This window comes from Scylla paramamosain, chromosome 14, assembly GCF_035594125.1.
Source record: "Scylla paramamosain isolate STU-SP2022 chromosome 14, ASM3559412v1, whole genome shotgun sequence".
NCBI lineage: Eukaryota > Metazoa > Arthropoda > Malacostraca > Decapoda > Portunidae > Scylla > Scylla paramamosain.
In genome coordinates, this window is record NC_087164.1 from 9,997,110 (window position 1) to 10,018,485 (window position 21,376).

A 21,376-nucleotide genomic window follows, 5' to 3' on the forward strand; every position below is an offset into this window, starting at 1 on the left:
AGGATGATAAAGATATAGACAAGAAATAACAAGAGAAAGAAGAACCTTGAAGAATTATGTGTGTTTTGCTGGACACGGCTACTCCTGCAGCAGTGTTTTTTTGTGTGACGGAGAAAGAGGTGGAGAGTGACGGCGGGAAGAAGATAGTGAGGGATTTTTTTCTATTTATTTATTTTTTTTTAGAGCAACACTAGTTTATGTGAGTACCTACGTATTTGTATTGATTTTGCACATGTTGTCGTTGTTGTTATTGCTGCTGCTGCTTATGATGATGATAGTGATAATGATAATGTAATGTACTGTGGGTTTCAGAGGTGGCTTTGCATCTTTTTTTTTTTTTTTTTTTTTTTGGGGGGGGGGGGTCGGGGATGGAATAATGCAAACAGGTCTAGCAAACTGATGAATTGGCATTTACTTTGACAGAGTAGGTCGTGGTGGTGGTGGTAGTGGTGGTGGTGGCGGCAGCAACACTGATGGCCAAGGACAGAAAAAAAAAAGATAGCAAGCTTGATAGTGTGCGTCACCGCTCGATAACTAATCACAAGGAACCCTACTGGAGGACAAGAGGAAGGGAGAGAAGATGAATGAAGGAGAATCGAAGAGAAAGAATGGGAAAGACTGGGAAGGGTTTAGCACTGTACCATAAGAAGACTCAACGCTGACGCCTTTGTTCGATATTGTTCAATCGTTCAGAATGTTGGAGTGAGAAAAAAAAATAAAAAAATAAACGCACGGAAGAAAATAGAGATAAAAGATTAAAGATGAGGCACACTATCTGAGGACTTGTATTATATTTATAGCGATATACTAAAAAAAAAAAAAATCAAAGGATAAAAAAGTACATTCATATGCTTTATGGGTAAACACAACCAACTCCCTTGTATATATATATATATATATATATATATATATATATATATATATATATATATATATATATATATATATATATATATATATATATATATATATATAAAACGCTTAATTGCTGTAAAGAAATTGTAATGAGGAATTTAAATGTATCGCAGAAAGAGAGAGAGAGAGAGAGAGAGAGAGAGAGAGAGAGAGAGAGAGAGAGAGAGAGAGAGAGAGAGAGAGAGAGAGAGAGAGAGAGAGCTACCTATTAACAATAAGCAAAAGTATCAAATTAACATCTTCGGGGTAGGAAAGTGATAATTTCCATGGAGAGTCCCGTACGAGATAAGATTAGAGGGAAGAGTGGCAGCAGATCATGAACCAGCGAATATTGACAAGTGGCATTAATAAACACACGTCTTGCTCTTCTTTTCCCTTCGCTTAATCGTGTTTGGCTCAACACTTGGGTCTTCCTTGGCTGTCTTCCTTTTGTTCCGTAGGTGTCTCTAATTATGAGGAGGGAATTACACGGTACGGCAAAGAATGGTGGAAATAGTAGTAGTAGCAGTAGTAGTAGTAGTAACAGTGATAATAATAATAGTAATAATCTGTCTATATGCCAGGCCGGCATCACACACTCAGACCCTGGTGTAAACGTAATGATAATGATAATAATAATAACAATAATAATAATAATAATAATAATAATAATAATAATAATAAGAGGAAGATGATGAAAAACAATAGTAATGATAATATTAACTTTTTTCATCCAGAAGCTTATATATCTTGTAAAAAACAGTTAACACACATAATAGCTACAAAATATATTAACAATGGTAAAAGAAATCAATGTTATAGTAAAGTACAACTGAATGAAAAAAAAAATACTAGTACTGTTTAATACTAATACGAAAATCAATACTTTCAGAAGCAGAGGTGCATTCGTAATCATCCTCTGAAAATAATTAGAGGTCATTCCTTTGCATTATATAATTACTCCACGTCGTTAATATATATAAGTCAACCAATTATGAACCTCTCTCTCTCTCTCTCTCTCTCTCTCTCTCTCTCTCTCTCTCTCTCTCTCTCTCTCTCTCTCTCTCTCTCTCTCTCTCATGGCGGAGGCTAAAGATAGTCAAGTCTACTGCACAGACATACTTGATCCGCATTTATAAACGTTTTGATGTTTTATTTCTGCTTATTTGACAGTCTCTAATGAAGTTATTGGGGTTTAAAATGGTATTGCCATGATTCTGGTGATAGTTTTAACAAGGAGTGAGAAAATACGTACACAAGCCTAACTAACCATCAATGGGGCTTTGAAAAGTAGTCTTGGTAAGGGATCGAAGCCTTTAACCCTTTAACTGCTATTTGGTACACCTTTCCTTAATTATTAATCACTCTGAGACATCTTTACTTGTTCTACAGCCACCTCCAATCTTTAAACTGAGAAGATATTGTAAAATCTATTCTTTTTAATCCCCTTCTTTCTTGTAGATGCTTTTGAAGATTTCAGGCATTACTTTTGGTGGTGTTAATTGCCATGTATCACAGTGGAAGGGCTCAGAGTCCTGATGAGAGAACGAAGCCTTTAAAATTAAAGGATGCAAACATACATTCATTCAGTCCTGCGTCATGAGTTCCTCCAGGGTAAATTTCATCAAGACTCCGTATTCAAGATTTCACCCAAAAATAATTTCCGTTATAAGTTTCTTTTATTTTTGTATTTTATTCTACTTTATCATTCGTTCATTCATTTATTTATTTATATTTTGCACGGGTGAGATATTCGTGGGGAATCATTTACTCGCGTGGAATTTTCTAAGCAGCCCTCCAGTCGCCAGCTAGCCTTGCCTATCGTGGCCATGTGAAGGCTGCGTGCGTCGAGCCACAAATACCACCAGTGATAAGATGATCCTGAGAGGAGCTGAAATTAGACCTGGCAGGGTAAACACACAGACAGTGGAACTTTCCCTCTCTCCCCTCACTCCTGTGCTCCCCGTCAGCCTTTCCTGTCTCGGAAGATGAGGCATAGTACATCCTTCAAGACCCGTATTCATAAACCCTTTGCTCTCTCGCCACGATTACCTTCAAAGGCCACAGAGATGATTAGCTCCCAAGCCCATGGTCGCGAGGCTGTTTCTGAGAATCGCTGGACTACCTCAGAAATCATGAATCAGTTATAATTGTATTCGTTATAATTATGATTTTAATCTAGATTGTATAATTCGTATTGTTAATTAAGATTAGTTATTGTAACATATCAAAATGACGTAATTAACACACGTACACACATCTAGGATCGCCAGGTCAGGCCAGGATTGCTTTTAGGGCTGGTCAAAGGAGTGATGGGAGTGCTGCTGGTCAGTGTTGGTGTTTTCACTCCACGCAGCGGCTCAGTGGAGAGTTTGGCGCGTAACAAGAATGCATGTGAAAAGTCAGTAGAATAAACATGCATGTGAAAAGAGAACTTGTATAAAATAAAGGTGCATTAGAGTGAAACGTTTCCCATCACGCCACAAGTTCACTTCAGGCTGGAAAAATCGAAAAAGAGGCGCCAGCTCACGGTTATCGTTTTGTTGCAGCTCAGTGAAAACTCGATAGCGGCCGATACCCGCCGGGGAATCATCACCTTGTTGCGCCGCCGCCCGTGACGCCACCACGAAAAGATACTCGTACACAGTGCGATAGACAACACTCGTCTAATCTGGAATGAAGCGGAGAGTGTGACGAGGTGGTCAGCTGTGGCCGCCTTCAACCCATCCGCCTGACTGCTTCTCTTTGTTACCTAGTCATGGGAAAGTAGAGGTGTTCTAGTAAATGCCTCGCACCTGCTCCTCCTAAATGCTTAATCCTTTCACTGTCGGTTATTTTTTTCTTTTAATCATCTGCTACTTTATATAGGCGCTCATTTGTGTACAGTGACTCATCCCCTACAGTTCTTTATTTACTTTATTTTTACTAGTAATAACTGGTGATTGCATGGTGTTCGGAAATTGTTAGTGGTAGTGAATGGTTTGACCGTGAACGCGTAAAGATAATTGTGTGTGTGTGTGAGTGTGTGTGTGTGAGTGCGTGCGTGTGTGCACAGACGGCTCCGTACTTGATGAAGCAGTTTCCCTACCTTTATTTCTAACAAAAGTGCTATCTGTCATCCTTTTTTCATGGCAGCTGTCATTGGCTAGAGCTGCCTCTGACGTGTATCTCAGCTCGCCTTCTTCCTCTCCCCCTCCATATCCCCCTTTCCTTCCCTCTTTCCCACCCCCGTGCTTCTCATTCCTCCTCCACCCCTACCTCTCTCTCTCTCTCTCTCTCTCTCTCTCTCTCTCTCTCTCTCTCTCATTACAATTTTAACGAAGTAATCGTAATAGGTAACAACTTCCCGTCACATATTTAGCGTGGTGGTGTACCACCACCATACCACCACTACCACCAGACACCTGCGCACCACACCACACCACACCACACCACGGTATTCTACCAAGCCCCGCCGAAACCCGCCAAGCTCCTCCGACACCCGCCCCGTCCCGCCGCGGCTAAGGTAACAATTTCCCGTCACATATTTAGCATAATTTTGAGGGTTTTGCAGGTATTTCTAGATGATTTAAAGGCTCGCTGTGTAGGGGTAGGTAGAGGAGGTGGAAGTGGAGGGGAGAGGGGGAGTGTGAGGGGGAGGGGAGAGGAGGAGGTACGGAGAATTGGTGAAAAAAAAAAAATACTTCGGCTCTGTATCAAGATTTTTTTTTTTTTTTCATCAGTGGAGTTTGCTCTATTTTTATATTTAACTTATTGATAGAAAAGTGAAAAAAAGTTATATGTAATAAGATATTGTCCAGCCGTGTTTTTTTTTTTTTTTTTTCTCGTTAAAATAACACTTTCGTCATTTCATAAATTTTCATTTTTCTTATTAGCACGCCTAGGATTGTTTTGGGGTTTGTTTTAAGACTTAAAAATATAACAAACGTATCCCAAGTAACAATATTCAATAGAATCTAGTTTAACTATTTGTATTTTCAAATTTAAAATAAGCATTGCTAGATTTGAAAAAAAAAAAAATCTTTATACGACGAGGAATTCGTGCTTTCTTTGTTTATCCGGAAAGTGTAGATTTTTTTTTTTTTTTTTTTTTTTGCATTCAGAATATGTAATGTAATCTAGTCTGGCTGTGTTTTCCATCTCGATATTATAAGGGTTTTGTAGCCCCGCTCGTAAAATTTACAGATAGTTTCTTAAATTTTTCTTTATTATTATTCGGGCTAGAAATGTTTTTATGTTCCAGATGATTATTAAAGTATTTATCAAGTCAGAATATATAAGGCATTCCAGTCTAGCTCCGTTTTTTCGGGGGATCAATTTAAAAATGGAATAACATACGTATTTTTAAAATGTGAGGTCATCAGTTACGTCATCAATGTACCGAGACCCGGAGCATCCCTCCATTCCAGTCTCTTTACGTCAGTGTTCTTTGTGTTAGTTGAAGTATATGGCAGGTTAGAATATATAAAGTGCAGTCCAGTCCGGGCGTCTTTCTTCTCGCGAGTTTCAAAATGAATTGCCGTACGTAAAAATAAGGGCCGAGACGGACATTTTTCCTGCCTCCCTCCCTGCCTCTACATCAATATCTAGTTAAACCTCCGTGTGTTTCCATACTCAGACGTGAAGGAAAGCCAGAATTAACCACGAAAATAAGGCTTCACTAAAGTGCATGTTGCAGCCCTGTTCAAAGCGCTCACCGTGACAACATCAGGACCCGGACCGACGCTTCAACCTCCTCTGCCCGCGTCTGTTCGTCAATGTTTCCCTCAATTTCCAGCGTTTTCCAGGTATTTCCAGGTGTTCTCCAGAATAAGATGTGCAGACTGTTGTAGTAGTAGTAGGAGGAGGAGGAAGAAATGAGGAATGGAGGGACAGGAGATGGAAGAGGAAGGAGAAGTGGAGGTGGAGGAAGGGTGGAGAGTGGTGGTAATAGTATTAGCTGGAAGAGGAGGGGGTTCTCTCTCTCTCTCTCTCTCTCTCTCTCTCTCTCTCTCTCTCTCTCTCTCTCTCTCTCTCTCTCTCTCTCTCTCTCTCTCCCGCTTAGATGGAAGTGGTAGGGAGGGGGATATGAGAAATGTAGAAACAAGGAGGGAGTGGGGATTGGGAGACGGACATGGAGTGGGGTTGACAAAGGAGGTGTGGCTTAATTTACACGTCACGACTTGTGGCCAATGATATTTACCTGTTAAAATCCCTTGAGTTGACATGTCGCTTTACCTAAAAATAAGGTTAGAAAGGCTGCTTCATCAAGTAGGGAGGCAGCCGTCTGTACCTGATAATGATAAGAACAGTGATGAAAAACTACGCCTCATATTGATGTTCATTTAAAGAATATTGCAACAGACAAAATACAACCAACATGAGCAAAGATACCACGCAACTGACTACGATATATAAATCATGAATTTCGCCAAATTGAGGGGAAGCCAACGAGTCAGCGGTGGTGCAGATTGTTTCCTCACTGTATAGCAGTCAGCCTCAGCCCACTGCGCCACACATTGATAAGAAGAGGGGCCTCACAGAGAACTGCAGCTCAGTAATGTGACAGTAGAATTTGAATACGTTATATAGCATAGCATTATAGTGCAATAGAGTTATGTTACATATGGGTACGAAATATCTAGATAAATAAATATATATGTTGCCCTTCCTGAAATTAATCGAAAATGCCTCACTGATGAAAAATAAATAAATAAAAATAGTAGGATAGATGAGGTGCCTCGTTTCATTGGTAACCGTGTTCCTGTCGTGCTCACAGCTGGGAATGGGTTATGGGTTATGAATACTGTATCAAGTATTCGTTTATACATAAATAACGAGGTCAATTGCGTATTTTTATTATAGTATTAAAAGTTGCACCAAATGATTGAGCCACGGTCTTTTTACGAATATATCAGTAATTTTTCACTGTTTTCAGACTGTCAGACAGAGCAGTGTAGAGTTAAATTTCCAAGCTTTTCACATATTTCTTCATTAGCTGCTGCTGGCGTGACAGGACGACAGCATCAGGCCGCGGTGTTCAAGGCCGCCGGTGACTCCGGTCCAGAGGGTGAAGAGGCGCCTGGGCCTCTTTATCGCACAGGATTTCCACACTACATTTTTTAGCTATCAGCTCGCAGTAACTGCACAACTAGATCAGCCACGTGTGTCACAGTTATCTCTTTGGTCTCCCTTTTTCAGGATTAATTCGTGCAGAAACAACCTCTTAGGCATGGCTGACTTTGTCGACTTAATTTTAATATTCCTATAGGCTTTTCATCAACCATTCACTTTCGGTGGCAAAGTTTCGACTAAGCAGTCATTGTATTCAACACACTGGCATCCGAAAACCATCGCCGTGATTTTTTAGCATAAACAGATCCTGACACCCTGACTCCTGCTTGTTGGGACAGTCTGTTGCTCGGGTAATAGACCAGGCTCTGGAGTAATCTCTCTCTCTCTCTCTCTCTCTCTCTCAAACAAAAAAAAACAAAAAATTATTGAAATTTCTGAGCAAGTCCCTGGATGGTGTGTTCGAGAACATAAAGATAAATTAAATTCCTCTTACGACAAACTTTGTTATCGTGATGTAAATTACTGGAAAAAAAATCTCTGAAATAGTTTTAACACGAAAGCAGTTTATTACTATCAGCTATTCATAATATATACGATTCTACAGGAGAAATTTTTTGCTTACTTTCTCTACTTTTTTTTTTTTTTTTTTTTGTCAGCTGCACGTTTATCCCAGAATCTAGGTCACTTCAGCACTTCCTGCCTTATCTCTCCATCTAGTTTTCCTCCCTTCTCGTCGTCTTATTTATTGACAACAAACATCTTTAACTGGTAACTTTACGCCTTGTCAGACAAACTTCGCAGTGAGGTAATCCTGCATCCTGGAAGAAAGACACACTGTGGCTTTAAAGACCGTCATATATAACAAAACTTCAGTTAATTATTTATGTAGTACATTAATTCCTCACTTCGTTCCCCCTTTCCTTCCTGTGTTCCAGTATCAGCCTCCCCCTCAGCAGGAGGTCGACTTGAGAGCACGCTGACGTAAGAGAGATAAATATTTGACCTTGAAAATCACCATCCAAGGAGTCTGATAGCGAGGTGGTGAAGAGGTAGTGTTTGATAGCCGCCTTGCTTCCCTCACTTGTCTTGCTTCTTCACTATTGTATATTATACTGAGGTTTGGTTCCATCTTAAGGGTGTGTAGTATCTCTATGCATAGCTCAGCGTCTTGTTTTCCTTGTAGTGTTTGTGTGTGGTGGGGGGAGGGGGGCAGACGAATAGAGACAGAAAATAGTGTATCGGTAACATATACATTGATGGTCAAAAGTAAAAAAAAAAAACATTGCTTACTTTCAGTGTTGAACGTTGAACTCAATCTGAATTCCTCTGATCTTCTGACAGTCTCCATGCAAAACCAGAGCAATGATACTGTCGGGGAATCAGAGGGCTTTGGAGTGAAGAAAACGGGGAGTAGAGGGGGGATCACATTCCGCCCCGTGGCCGCTCCGAGAAGAGCCGGCACACGCGTCTTGACTCTTTGGAGGTCAAGGGATGTGTCAAGAGTCCTTTCCTCTGCACACACACACACACACACACACACACACACACACACACACACACACACACACACACACACACACACACACACACACACACACACACACACACACACACACACACACACACACACACACACACACACACACACACAACACCTTCAAAAAGAGTGGAGTCTGCTTATTCTTACGCTGTTCTATTTACCTCACTATAATAAGAATATGAAGTATTATGTCTTCTGCCCTTCACTGGAAAACTGCGTAGAGCTCCTTTATTCTTTTTTTTTTTTCATACTTTGCCTTTAATTCACACAGGGGGAAAGTATCTGAACCTGACCTGGGCTTACCCCTTTAACTCTTTCATTGCCAAACACATTTTCCCCTCTGTACCTACAAATTATTAAACATTTTTTGTGCTAACCTCTCATGAATATTTTTGTAGTGTAAAAAAACACAATTAACCATCTCCCCTTTCCTTTTTCTCTTCTGTGTTTCTACGCAAATAATTTTTACATTGCTAGGAAAGTTAGCGAAGGACGACTACGGCAGATAAAGGGTTGTGGGCTTCTTTTTTTTTTTTTCATTAGGAAGCTTTTTTTGGATGAGAGATTTTTCTTTTTATTCGATTTTTTTTTTTACTCTGGTGCAGATTCATTATTAAAAAAAAATAAAAATTCCTCATAGTCTGCTGTTATATACTTCTGAGAAATAATGACGATCTATTTATCTTCACTTCGGTTGAATAAATAAATAAAACTAGTATTTTTTTTTTTATCTTGTGGAAAAAGAATAATAATTGATCCCTTTGAAATAATTGCTCCACAAAGCCTTTCCTTGTGGCGTCATAATTCATGATAATTAATCCACCAACCTCACTTTGGGCTAAATTACAAACACGTCCTTCATTACGCTTTATTAGGTCAGGGGCCCCGCTTCCACCACCACCATCACCACCACTACCACCATCACCACCATCACTGCTACTGCCACTGCTAACAACGACATCATCATAACAACAACCACAGCATAACACCAGCTACAACAACAGCAAAACCAAGAATAACAACAGTAACAACAACGACAACAACAGATCATCAGCCGTAACGATAACAACGATATTAACTGTAACTGTTAAAATTATGAAGATGATGACGATAATGAGAAGAAAAGGAGAAAAGGGAAGAGGACATAGAGGACGAGGAGGAGAAGGAGGAGGAGGAGAACAAGAAGAGCAACAGCAACAACCTCCATTACAACCATGAAAAACAGCAGCAATAAAGCAACACTATACTGATAAATTTACTCCTAATACTCTGTTTTATAATATTGAGACGAAGTAAACTAATACGGTGACCAGCACGTTTAGCCCCTTTCATAAAACACACTCACAAATTTTCCACCTCCTCTCATTCCTACTCCTCTTCACACCACCCAACCCTGCACGACATCTCGGCTCCTTTCTTCCTTACCATTCATCCTTCCCGTATCTTTTGGCTGGAGGTAGATTTCCCTTGCTCTTATTACTCGTCTCGCTCATCCGATTAATTATTCATTACGAAGATCAGGAATCAGGAGAGCGAGGAGGGAGCAGCGGCCTTGACAAGCCTCTGAGGTCGGTGTTATCAGTGTGTGTGTGTGTGTGTGTGTGTGTGTGTGAGAATTTCACAAACTGAGATGAGGACGCAGGTGCGGCTCTGGTGTGGGTGGGGCAGAGGTTGGGTGAGGGCTGGGGGAGACGTGCCACACCCATCCATCACTGCCACGTTTTGCTCACCTCGGCCCAGCGACGGTGAAAGAAGGATGGGATGGAGGGACGGACAGACAGCGCAGGTTGACATTTAGGACAGTGTCTGCAAATCTAATATGAAGACTTGCTTTGTTTTAGTCTTTGATTCGAATTGTTTTGTGCGTGTGTGATATTATTGGCTTATGTAATATATGTTTAATAATGGATGTGTCAAGCTCCAATTTATTTTACTTAGTTTTATTACTTTTTTTCCATGACGCAGCAACAGCAGTACGAAAGAGCAGCTCAGCTTGACAAGGAACCTTTCACCTACCTCATCAGCCGGACACTGTTTGCTCATCGATTTTCGTTGCTTTTTCTCGTTGTTGTTCATATCACGGTCTTTAATACTTTCCCGCTCCGCTGCAGTTGGCCCATCGCCCGTGTGTCCCTCTCAGCTCCCCTTTAAGTGTTTAGCATACTTCGTGCCTCCTCACCTGTCTGCCACCTTACCACCTCGCCACCACCACCACCACCACCACCACTGTCCCTCACTGGTACAAAACTTGCCTTTGATGTATTGCCTCTTCTTATGTAAAATTGTGTGTGTGTGTGTGTGTGTGTGTGTGATGAGAGTTTATAGCGTGTCCAGGGGCAGATATGACGGTGTGATTCCTGCTCATGTCATACAATTTACCCCTAGATTTTAGTGTATTAATTAAGTTACGGTACCGGTGCACTTATCTTATATGGCGTTGGCTAAGATTATTTTTCTTGTTGCCCTTTTTTCTACGGTCAGGGCATAAAAAAATTATAGGAAAGCCTGTTAGGTTGCAGCTCCAAGGTTTCAACTCGGCGGCCACTTAGTTCCTCACACTCCTTGGTAACCTTCTCTTGCAGTAGTTCGTCATAGGAAGAGGGGAAGTGGAAACAGCCAGGGTTGCAGAGTTTACCTGTGACAGCCATGACAGCGGAGTGAAGGAGTGAAAATATTAGTTAACTTTTGTATTAGTGACATGGAGAGAGTAAGGATCACAATAAGAAGAAAGTCTTATGCAGAGAGGGATGGGGGAGGCATATACAATAAAGAAAGAAGAGTAGCAACCACATAAATAGTCAAGGAAGGCAGTAAGAGATGCAATATTCTGGCGGAGTGTGAGTTTGTAGACAGTTGAAGGAGGGGAGTTGATGAGGGGAAAACTTCCGACTCCACCTTGCATAGTACATAAGACTGCATGAATGAAGTCCCTACACAGGACTCGTACTCTATACAAGGACGGATAAGACCCTGAATAGAGTTAACATTGATGAGGAGGAAAAAATCAGTGGAGACAGCAAAATATCTAACTTCATTAACTAAAACACAATGTGAAATTTCTAGTTGAGATCATTGACTTTATGTACAGTGCATGGGAGGAGTATAGTTGAGTGTCACTGAAGAGTTGATACGTAGTTGTTTGGAAGGTTGTGTTGCTTAGACAGATTGAGTTTTGGGACAATGAACAACATAAAGTTTGCCTTGCTCCATTCACAAATTAAAGAAAGTTGGGCGCCTTGTGGCTTCTGTGAGTAAGTTGTTTTCTGGTGAGTTGGACGTGTACAAATAAAAGTTGTGGAACATCACAGTTAATAGGTTCAGGAGAACAATGGTCGTCTAGAAGTGCACCAGTATTGGCAGAGAGGAAACTTGAGGTGAAAGTGCCGTGAAATAAACAGAAATCACACGGAGGAAAATTAGAGATATTTAAATCAAATTGTTAAAACCCTTTGTACTGCCTCTAAGGTAAAGGTTTCACCGAAACCCCTAAGAGATTATAAACAAGACTTAGTAAGAGAAGCTAGATCACAGTGAATCGTCCTTTACGGAATCCATGCTGGTGATCAAAGAAAAGATTGTGAACATATAGGTCATCAGAATCTTCTTGTTGACGATAGACTTTAAAGCTTTAGGAAGACAAAGTCAGAGCAATACGTCTTCAGTTCTAAGGATTTGAATGGTCATCCTACTTGTCTCATCCAAATGGCAAATAAATCAAAATTCAAGAGTGTCGGCACGAGAGTAAGGTATATCACTTCGCACGTCGACACAACAGCCAGCTTGGATTTTAAAATGTGGATATGGAACGCAGGAGAGAATAGAAAAAGTGTCAGTGGCCTCAGAAAGCCGAGCCCAAGTGAGAAGGTGTTATTTGAAAGAGGTAAGGTGATGTTCAACAGACTGATTGGCTCTTATGCCCGGAATGTAACAGAACTTAATGTGTGAAGACCAGTAGCTAGGAATGCCAGGGTTTTGGAAATTGAAGAAAATCACGCATGGAAGAATTATTTTTTTTGGTAATTGAAAAATTATGAGTTGTTAATGGAAATATTATGGAATTCTTTTATGATGAGTACAGGAAATTTTGAAATGTGGAAGAATGGCGGGAAACATTTTGATAGTGGAAGAACAATGTCGGGTCATGTGGCGCCGTGAGCTTGTCCTGTGCAGCACATGAGGGTGTGTTACTCCTGCTGCTTCTCCTCATTTTGACGCCCCTCCCTCATCACCCTATGGTCTTCCTGGCATACCTATAGAAGCACAACACTTCTTCAACAAATCTATATCCTACCCTTGATCTAACCTTTGCCTTATAACCTTCAATATTCCTACTCATAATCATAATTTGACATTCTTCTGGGTTTGGCAAGTTGAACGCTCTCTCTCTCTCTCTCTCTCTCTCTCTCTCTCTCTCTCTCTCTCTCTCTCTCTCTCTCTCTCTCTCCTTGACACTTTACAGGTATATTCCTCACTTACAACTGTACCACTTCTATTGACGTATCCACTTACTCTTTCTAGATCGTGGCGGTGATCCTGTGCAACACGGGCACCGCGCTGCTGGCTTACATGGACGGTATCACGCGCACCAAGACCCTGGGCGGCGTGGTGCTGGCCGCCGCCTCCGCTGCTGGCTCGGCCGTCTATAAGGTGACCGACCCGACACAGCTCACTCACTCACCACGTCTTTGTGGAATATCTGTTGTCTTCGACACTTTGAGTGACTACAACACTAGTAGACTTAAATTCTCGTACCAAGCTAAATTGTAACTACAAATACTTAAAGTTTAAAAGCTCTTGTTCGCTTTTTTTTTTATTATTTTTATTTATTTATTTATTTATTTATTTTATTATTATTATTTTTTTTTTTTTTTTTAATATTAGAGAAGCCGTGGCAGTTGCAGGAGTTGATATCATTGTTCTTTGCTGCTAACGTGAATATCGCCCCAGGTGCTGTTCAAGAAGGTGATAGGAGAGGCGAGCTTCGGGCAGGTGAGCCTCATCTTCACGGTGATAGCGCTTCTCAACACCATCCTGCTGAGCCCTTTCGTGGCGGCCTTATACTTCAGCGGCTACGAGGTGGTGGTGTGGAGTCACTTACAGTGGCCTAACCTGCTTATTGCTGCCGCTCTCTCTCTAGGTGAGTGAAGCTGGGCATCGTCATCCGAGGAGGCCGCTATTGTGGTAGTTGTTAGAAAGAATATTGATCTGATCACAGACTTCCTCATTCATCCCATGGGTTTTGAAGATTACGTCATTACTGGGTGCCGATACTTGGTTATATGATGATTCTATTCTATTTTTTTTTTTTTACACACAATGTACACAAAAATAACAAGTACAAAAGACTCTTAAATACTTGAAATACATCGTGGGACCGGTAACAAGTCTGCCACAATGGGGGAACACGTTATCTGGCGCCGCTCCTGGTGCTACTTATGATGATGAGCTACAGTCCCATCATTTGGAGATTTTATAACATATTCGTACACACTGTGGAAGGCCAATGCTATAAAATTTTGATAAACACGTAAAGGACACTAACATTTGTTTTAAAAGTTGTGCTTAAGGGAATTAATTACTTAACTACAGTCATTAAAGAATGTAAGACACAAGCCTTCTGTTGCTTACATCATGAGTATTACTTTATCAAAATCTTAATTGTTTCTTTGCCTCACAGCTGCCAACCTGCTGGGTAACTTTGGGGTTGCCTTCACATTTGAAATCTTCATCACCCTGGGTCTGGTGCTGGCCATCCCTGTATCAGCCGGTGGGTGCTTCCTCCTGTCTCCTAAAGAAAAACTACAACAAGAACTCTAGATAAAGAAAAATTGCATGAATGTATCAATAGTACCGGAAAAAAATTATTTTTCACAGACCACATGGAATTGACTATGATAATGTCCATTTTGATTTAGAGATTAAATAGTTTACAATGAAAAATAAAGTAAACCATGAAGTTATTATATGTTTATACAATAGCATTGATAGTTTCTCTTAGAACAAAAAATTATGACATTACTCATCTCGCTTACCACTGTTCATTTATCATAACTCAAAACCTAATCCTTCTTGTAGCTCTGGACATCAAGTGGTACCATGTCAAATTTGAAGGCATGAAGCTGGCTGGGGTGGTGCTCATTGTGTGTGGCTTCTTCCTGGTGCTCTTCCCTGCCAACTGGCCCGAGTACATCACCAAGGTCCTCCGGTGGGTGTTTGGGGGAGTGGCTCGCTGCCTCTGGCACTGCTGCCTCAAGAGGGCTAAGTGAATGTTGCTGTTCTTGGTGTGGCCTTGAGTTGCTATCATATTTGTTGGGCTGCAATTTGTTTCAAGGCATGAGTCCCATCATATGTTGTTACAAGAGTGTACTTTATTTATGTTCACTTTTTTTATAGTTTTCTTGCAGTTCTAAATATATACAAGATGAATGTTTATTATTATGTGGCCATTATCATTTTTGTGTTATCATTTTGCTTCTCCTACCCTTTGTTTTATTAATACTGTCACCATGCTATGCCTCTTCTTACATGTTGCAGTTCTGGCCTTTTCACTTACAGGTGTAAAGTACATTTAAGGTAAGGTGAGGGAAAAGAGAAATCATGATCACGTAAATGAGAGTAGGAACTGACTTTCCAGGTCTTAGGACTGCTCCTTGAAGTCATTTCAGTAATTCAGTATCTGGTGTCTAACAGGAAAACACTTGTAGATTCTCTGCTTGTTTTGCTGGTTCAGATACATGAGTGAATTTTGACATGTATATTTCTAACAATGATTTCGTTGATATCCATCATACGTGAATATGATTATCAAACAGGATTTTCATAATTTTATGTTCATTAATTAAAATTTTAATGTGATAGATTTCTGGATTGATTACATGTGTGCAACATGTCAAGACAGAGCTGATGAGAAAGTTCAATACAGTTAACTCTTCCATTAGATCCCAGCTGAGATATTGATGACAGGGACCAGATAGTTTTCCTCGAGCAGACATACGTAAGGGAGCATGAACCTCATAAAGATGTGAATGATGAGCATGTTGCTGTGGGTGAGGTATTCTGTAAGTTTGTTGCTTCCCACTGAGGATATAAATGACTACTGCCTTGTTTATATGCAATGCAGTTAAATGTATGCACATATCATTTCTTTTAACTGTACATGAAAGTTGTTTTTATATTTTTTGTACTATAAAAATCTTTGGCTGTTGTGTCTTGATTTGTTGATTGCATGTGCCAGGTAGCAATATATATTTTTTTTCATTCTTGAAATTATCTGCACAGCATTCTTATGTGTCCTCTCTTTCCTCCTTTTTTTTTTTTTTCAGGTTCCATAAAGTTTTTTGTAGCAGAAGCACCACAAGCTAGGCACCCACTTCATAGGTGTTATTATGAATCAGTTGATTTGTTGATGTCTTATCTTTTAAGTGGATGCTTCTGATGAGAAAAGCATGTCAAGTGTTGACCTTATGAGTGGTGTGATTTCCAAATAACTTCATTCTATTTATATATATTATGTAACTCTTCATATGTATGTTTCTTTCCACATTCATCCAAGTTAAGTAGTTCATCAATACCTCACAAGTTTTATTCATTCCACTAATGTATTTAGTATTCCCCAAAGTGAGGAGGGAAAAGGCACCATGAGGAACTGTCTTGACTTGTGTAGGGGAGGCTCCAGTAACCACTGCCACACTATTGATAAAAGATTACAACTAATTCATTTCCATTTAAAAAGAAGAATACCTTATCCACAGGTGGTGGTGCCTTTCTTATTTGTACAGTCTCTCTCTCTCTCTCTCTCTCTCTCTCTCTCTCTCTCTCTCTCTCTCTCTCTCTCTCTCTCTCTCTCTCTCTCTCTCTCTCTCTCTCTCTCTCTCTCTCTCTCTCTCTCTCTCTCTCTCTCTCTCTCTCTCTCTCTCTCTCTCTCTCTCTCTCTCTCTCTCTCTCTCTCTCTCTCTCTCTCTCTCTCTCTCTCTCTCTCTCTCTCTCTCTCTCTCTCTCTCTCTCTCTCTCTCTCTCTCTCTCTCTCTCTCTCTCTCTCTCTCTCTCTCTCTCTCTCTCTCTCTCTCTCTCTCTCTCTCTCTCTCTCTCTCTCTCTCTCTCTCTCTCTCTCTCTCTCTCTCTCTCTCTCTCTCTCTCGGGCAGTCTCCTTCCCACATAGAAAACAAATGGGAAGACAGTGGAACTCTGATCGTGGCTGTAAACATTTAAATCCACAGGCACACACACACACACACACACACACACACACACACACACACACACACACACACACACACACACACACACACACACACACACACACACACACACACACACACACACACACACACACACACACACACACACACACACACACACACACACACACACACACACACACACACACACACACACACACACACACACACACACACACACACTTATCCCTTATTCATCATCATACAAAGAACATGCCTGTCTCTCCAGTTGGTGATAAGCAACCTCATAGTTATTTTTGCTTTTGTAAATGAAAGTATTCATGTTGTAGTATGGTAGAGATGAGTGTTCCATGAAGCTCTTTACTTATTGCAGTATTAGTTTTGTTGTGCAGTATCAGAAAGGATTAGGTTGTTTTGTAATGTAAAGCAGAATGTTTCACATCCTCCATTCAGAGACATTGATGGTTGACCCAGTAATGTGCTTTCTTCTTGACAATTAGTACTTTGTGGTTTCATCAAGTAGCTAACCAATTGTCTTGAAGTTGTATTGTGGGGGAAGGTTATGATTTTTTATGTTATTCATTTATGTATTTATTTTATTATTATTATTTATTTTGTTTCTTTTTATCATAAATATACTTCAATATGATATTATAGATTATGAACCTATCAAGTAAATTAAACCAACTACTAGGATGCTCTCTCTCTCTCTCTCTCTCTCTCTCTCTCTCTCTCTCTCTCTCTCTCTCTCTCTCTCTCTCTCTCTCTCTCTCTCTCTCTCTCTCTCTCTCTCTCTCTCTCTCTCTCTCTCTCTCTCTCTCTCTCTCTCTCTCTCTCTCTCTCTCTCTCTCTCTCTCTCTCTCTCTCTCTCTCTCTCTCTCTCTCTCTCTCTCTCTCTCTCTCTCTCTCTCTCTCTCTCTCTCTCTCTCTCTCTCTCTCTCTCTCTCTCTCTTGTTACCTCTGGCAGATGAAAATTGCTTCTCAGAGTACATAAGACATGGACCTAATATGACTTATGTAAAATAGAAAATAATAAAAATTGATATTATTTTTGGAAACAAGTAATGACAGGGAATTCAGTACAGTTGCCAGTGATCACTGCAAGCATCTGAATAAAAACTCATAAATGATTGTTTTCTTTTTTGTTAAGATTTGTTTTTTGTAAACTTGGTCATATAACAGATCATTCTCATTGGCACCACATGGGTTACTGAATGCTATGCTCTGTAGTGTTCATGGACATGTATATTTGATAACCTTCATTACCATCATGCACATAGATAGAACATGAAGGCTGCCAGCATAACCTGCTAACGCATGTCTCCTCTCCCAGCTGGGGCCGGCACAGAAAGCGAAACCAGCCCCGCCAGCAGCCAGAACCCATAGATTACCGCACCGGTCTCATCTCCCGCTCTCACCTCCGCTCCCCCTCGGGACTCATACGATAATCTGATTCTCTAAAAATGCAACTTTCCTTCATCAACTTAATGATATATATATACTGTATGTATGTATTATTTGCATGGTTCCATACATATTATATAAAACATGTACTACCATCCTACATTTTTGTGACTTGTTACCTACCTGTCTTTAGTTGTCGTTATCTCGCAGTCAACACTGTCGTGACATAGGAGCTAGTCTACTCGTTGCGAAGTAAAACAAGTATTCCTTATTGATGATCTAGTGTCTTGCAGTGTTTTATACCAGATTACAAAAATAAAAAAATAATACATGTACAGAATGTTAACAGCCAAGGTTTTTAATAAGATATGTTTCATACATGTTTTATAATCTCATTTCATATTTCCAACTTGTTCAGATAAAGTATATTTTAGTGACCTTAAACACTTGTAGTCATGAAGAAGTCATGTAGAAGACTAAAGGTGATCAGTGTGATGCATGTTGCAGGGTGAGGATTAGAAAGGAAAGGGATTTATAGTTTGTGTGGTTCAGTTATTGTTAGTTTAGTTGCATGGGCACTTACTTTGTGTATCACCTGCCTAGCTCCTCTTAGTATCCAGCTGTGTGATCTTCATTTCAAGAATACAAGTGCAGAAATTGAAGGGACTGATTAGAAGATGAAAGTTATTATGTGTTTTATATTTGTATTATAAGCTAAATTTGTGGATATTAAGCATTTTCTTCTGATAAGAAATTAATTTTGAGAGGTTTGGCTAATTTAATCAAATTGTAAGTCTTATAACTCATTATGTACACTACTTTTACATCAGAAAATTATGAATGTAAAAAAAATAAATAAATAAATAATACAGGCATTAGTGACATTCAAAACTCTTGATTTGGGGAGCTGTGACTGGAGTCTAGACTGATGAAAGAGCAAGTCCAAGTATCTGTAATATAGTGGGAGTGTGGATAGGACTGGTAGTGTACTAGATAGCCGAGAGGAGTCCAACAAAATATTTGGTAGGAACGATTCATGTAGTTCTTTGATTAGTGTGTACTTTATTTCTTATTTTTCCAATGATGAATGACTAAATACTCTTCCATAAAGATTTAAGACAACAGGGATGACACATCTAGTCCACCCCTTTGATGTCTTTCTTATAAGTTTCAGGATAAGTTAACTAACAATTCAAATAGTATGATAAGTAGTCCAGTCTTCTTACAGGAGACTAATAATGTAATGTTTTTGGTTAATAATGATAGTGTCCTAAGGGTCTTCATCATACAACCATCATTTCCAAGTTCAGATGATGTAGAACTTCCACGTCTTCCAAAATTGTTATGACATCTTGTGTTTACCTACCTAATTGTTGAAGAACATGATTGTTTCACCTGAACAGCTTATTAAACTTTATTTTGAAACAAACTGTGGAGCCTTAAGGAAGAACTTCACACAAGTTACATGTCTGGAACTAAAGTTATTTAGAAAAAATTGTAGTAACTGAAGGAACTTCATGTGTTGTGACTCTCAGAAGGGTGGAGACACATTGGCCGTGCATGCTAACTAGGGTTTTTCAAGTACAAAAGTTGAATAATATTTGAAATGTTACTAAGAATAGAGAAGGACTCAGGAAAGACACTAAGGGAGATTTAGCATTGGTGTGCCCTCAAGTGAGTAGGGTAGCTACTTCAATTCTGTGGATTTTAATATTTGAGTGAATTTAAAATATTACAATGTGGCTCGGAATATCATAGGCAGGATGGCACGTGAGGCCTTGCCAGGGTGCTGCCTGTCATGGGTCTGTGCCACCAGCAATGTGAATCATGATACTTGTACTAATTAGAATTTATCATAGTAATGAAAAATAAAATTGTTATTTAAAGTTGAGGAAAGTTGGATTGCTGATATCTAATGTAGCTCCATGCCAAGGCACACCAAGATATACTGTAATTTGTATCGTGTAGTCTGTGTCAGTGCTAATACATCAATACAACACCCTTTTATGCGCATGATGTTTGTGGGAGAACCGAGACATTATGGGAGTAGACAAGTAGAACACAGGTGTGTATACCTCTTCTTTTAGATAAAACAGTTATGTTTACCAGTGGGCCAAAGTTATGCTAAGTTTACCCAAACAGATGTAACATACAACTTTGACTCTAGCTTTGTGATTGTAGATTTTTTGTGTGTGTGTGTGTGTGTGTGTGTGTGTGTGTGTGTGTGTGTGTGTGTGTGTGTGTGTGTGTGTGTGTGTGTGTGTGTGCGTGCGTGCGTGTGTGCGCGTGCACATGCGCATATGTGCATGCATGCATGCATGTGTGTGTGTGTGTGTGTGTTGCTAATGATGTAGAAGTGTGTATATGTGGCATGTATTCCAGATCAGTTTTACAGTATGTTTACAAACCATACCTGTGTGATTAAGCAATAAGATTGACTGTTTTTATCAGCTTGTTATAATCTCCTCACAGGAAAAAAGATGCATTGGTTGAAGTGTTTCAAACATGACTGTTATTATGATGACATTTTACTTGGTGTATATATATGTATATATATATATATATATATATATATATATATATATATATATATATATATATATATATATATATATATATATATATATATATATATATATATATATATATATATATATATATATATATATATATATATATATATATAATTTTATTTATTTATATTCAGTTATTTATCTATGTATAGTTTTTCATCTTTATATTTTACCAAAATCTATTTCTCAGATGGCTAGTAATATATACATAGATCAGTTTTGTTTTGTTGCAAATATTTATTTATTTTATTTATTTTTTTTTTTCATTTGTTTATTTCCTATAATATGTAATTAACAGATGACCCATTTCATTTCAGGATTAATATTGTTCATGGTTTCCATTCAGAAAAGATGAAGGTTAATTTTCTAAACATACAAAGATCAGTGATAAGAGATATATTACATTTTGTAAGCTGAATGGTGATGTCATTTGATATATGCAGTTGCTCATTATGTAACCCAAAGAAATGGAGATGATTTCCCACTATGTCTTGTAGCTTTTGAAAAGAACTAATCGTCAAAGATATTTGTATGATAATCCTTCTGAATGTTTACCAAACAGTCGAGGCAGGCTGGACATAGCCTGCTGTCTAGCAAGCCAAACATTAAAATACAATACAGAAAATCTTAACCACATAAAATACCACTGTAAATCTACTTCTTTACTATGATATCTATATTGCAACATGATCATTTTAAAGAAAAGTAAAACT

The 21,376-nt window shown here is 39.3% G+C and overlaps 1 protein-coding gene across 4 annotated transcripts in view; it reads left to right on the forward strand.

Moving 5' to 3' along the window:
- LOC135106825 (solute carrier family 35 member F3-like) overlaps window positions 1–18,960 on the forward strand; it is a 178,361-nt gene extending 159,401 nt beyond the window's left edge. For all 4 annotated transcript variants that reach the window (XM_064016174.1, XM_064016175.1, XM_064016176.1 and 1 more), the window contains 5 exons: window positions 13,007–13,135; window positions 13,436–13,625; window positions 14,166–14,255; window positions 14,564–14,693; window positions 18,020–18,960. In XM_064016174.1, coding sequence (XP_063872244.1) covers window positions 13,007–13,135; window positions 13,436–13,625; window positions 14,166–14,255; window positions 14,564–14,693; window positions 18,020–18,134 — 654 coding nt within the window. In that variant the 3' untranslated portion in view covers window positions 18,135–18,960. The remainder of the gene's footprint in view (window positions 1–13,006; window positions 13,136–13,435; window positions 13,626–14,165; window positions 14,256–14,563; window positions 14,694–18,019) is intronic.
- The last annotated feature ends 2,416 nt before the right edge of the window (window positions 18,961–21,376 follow it).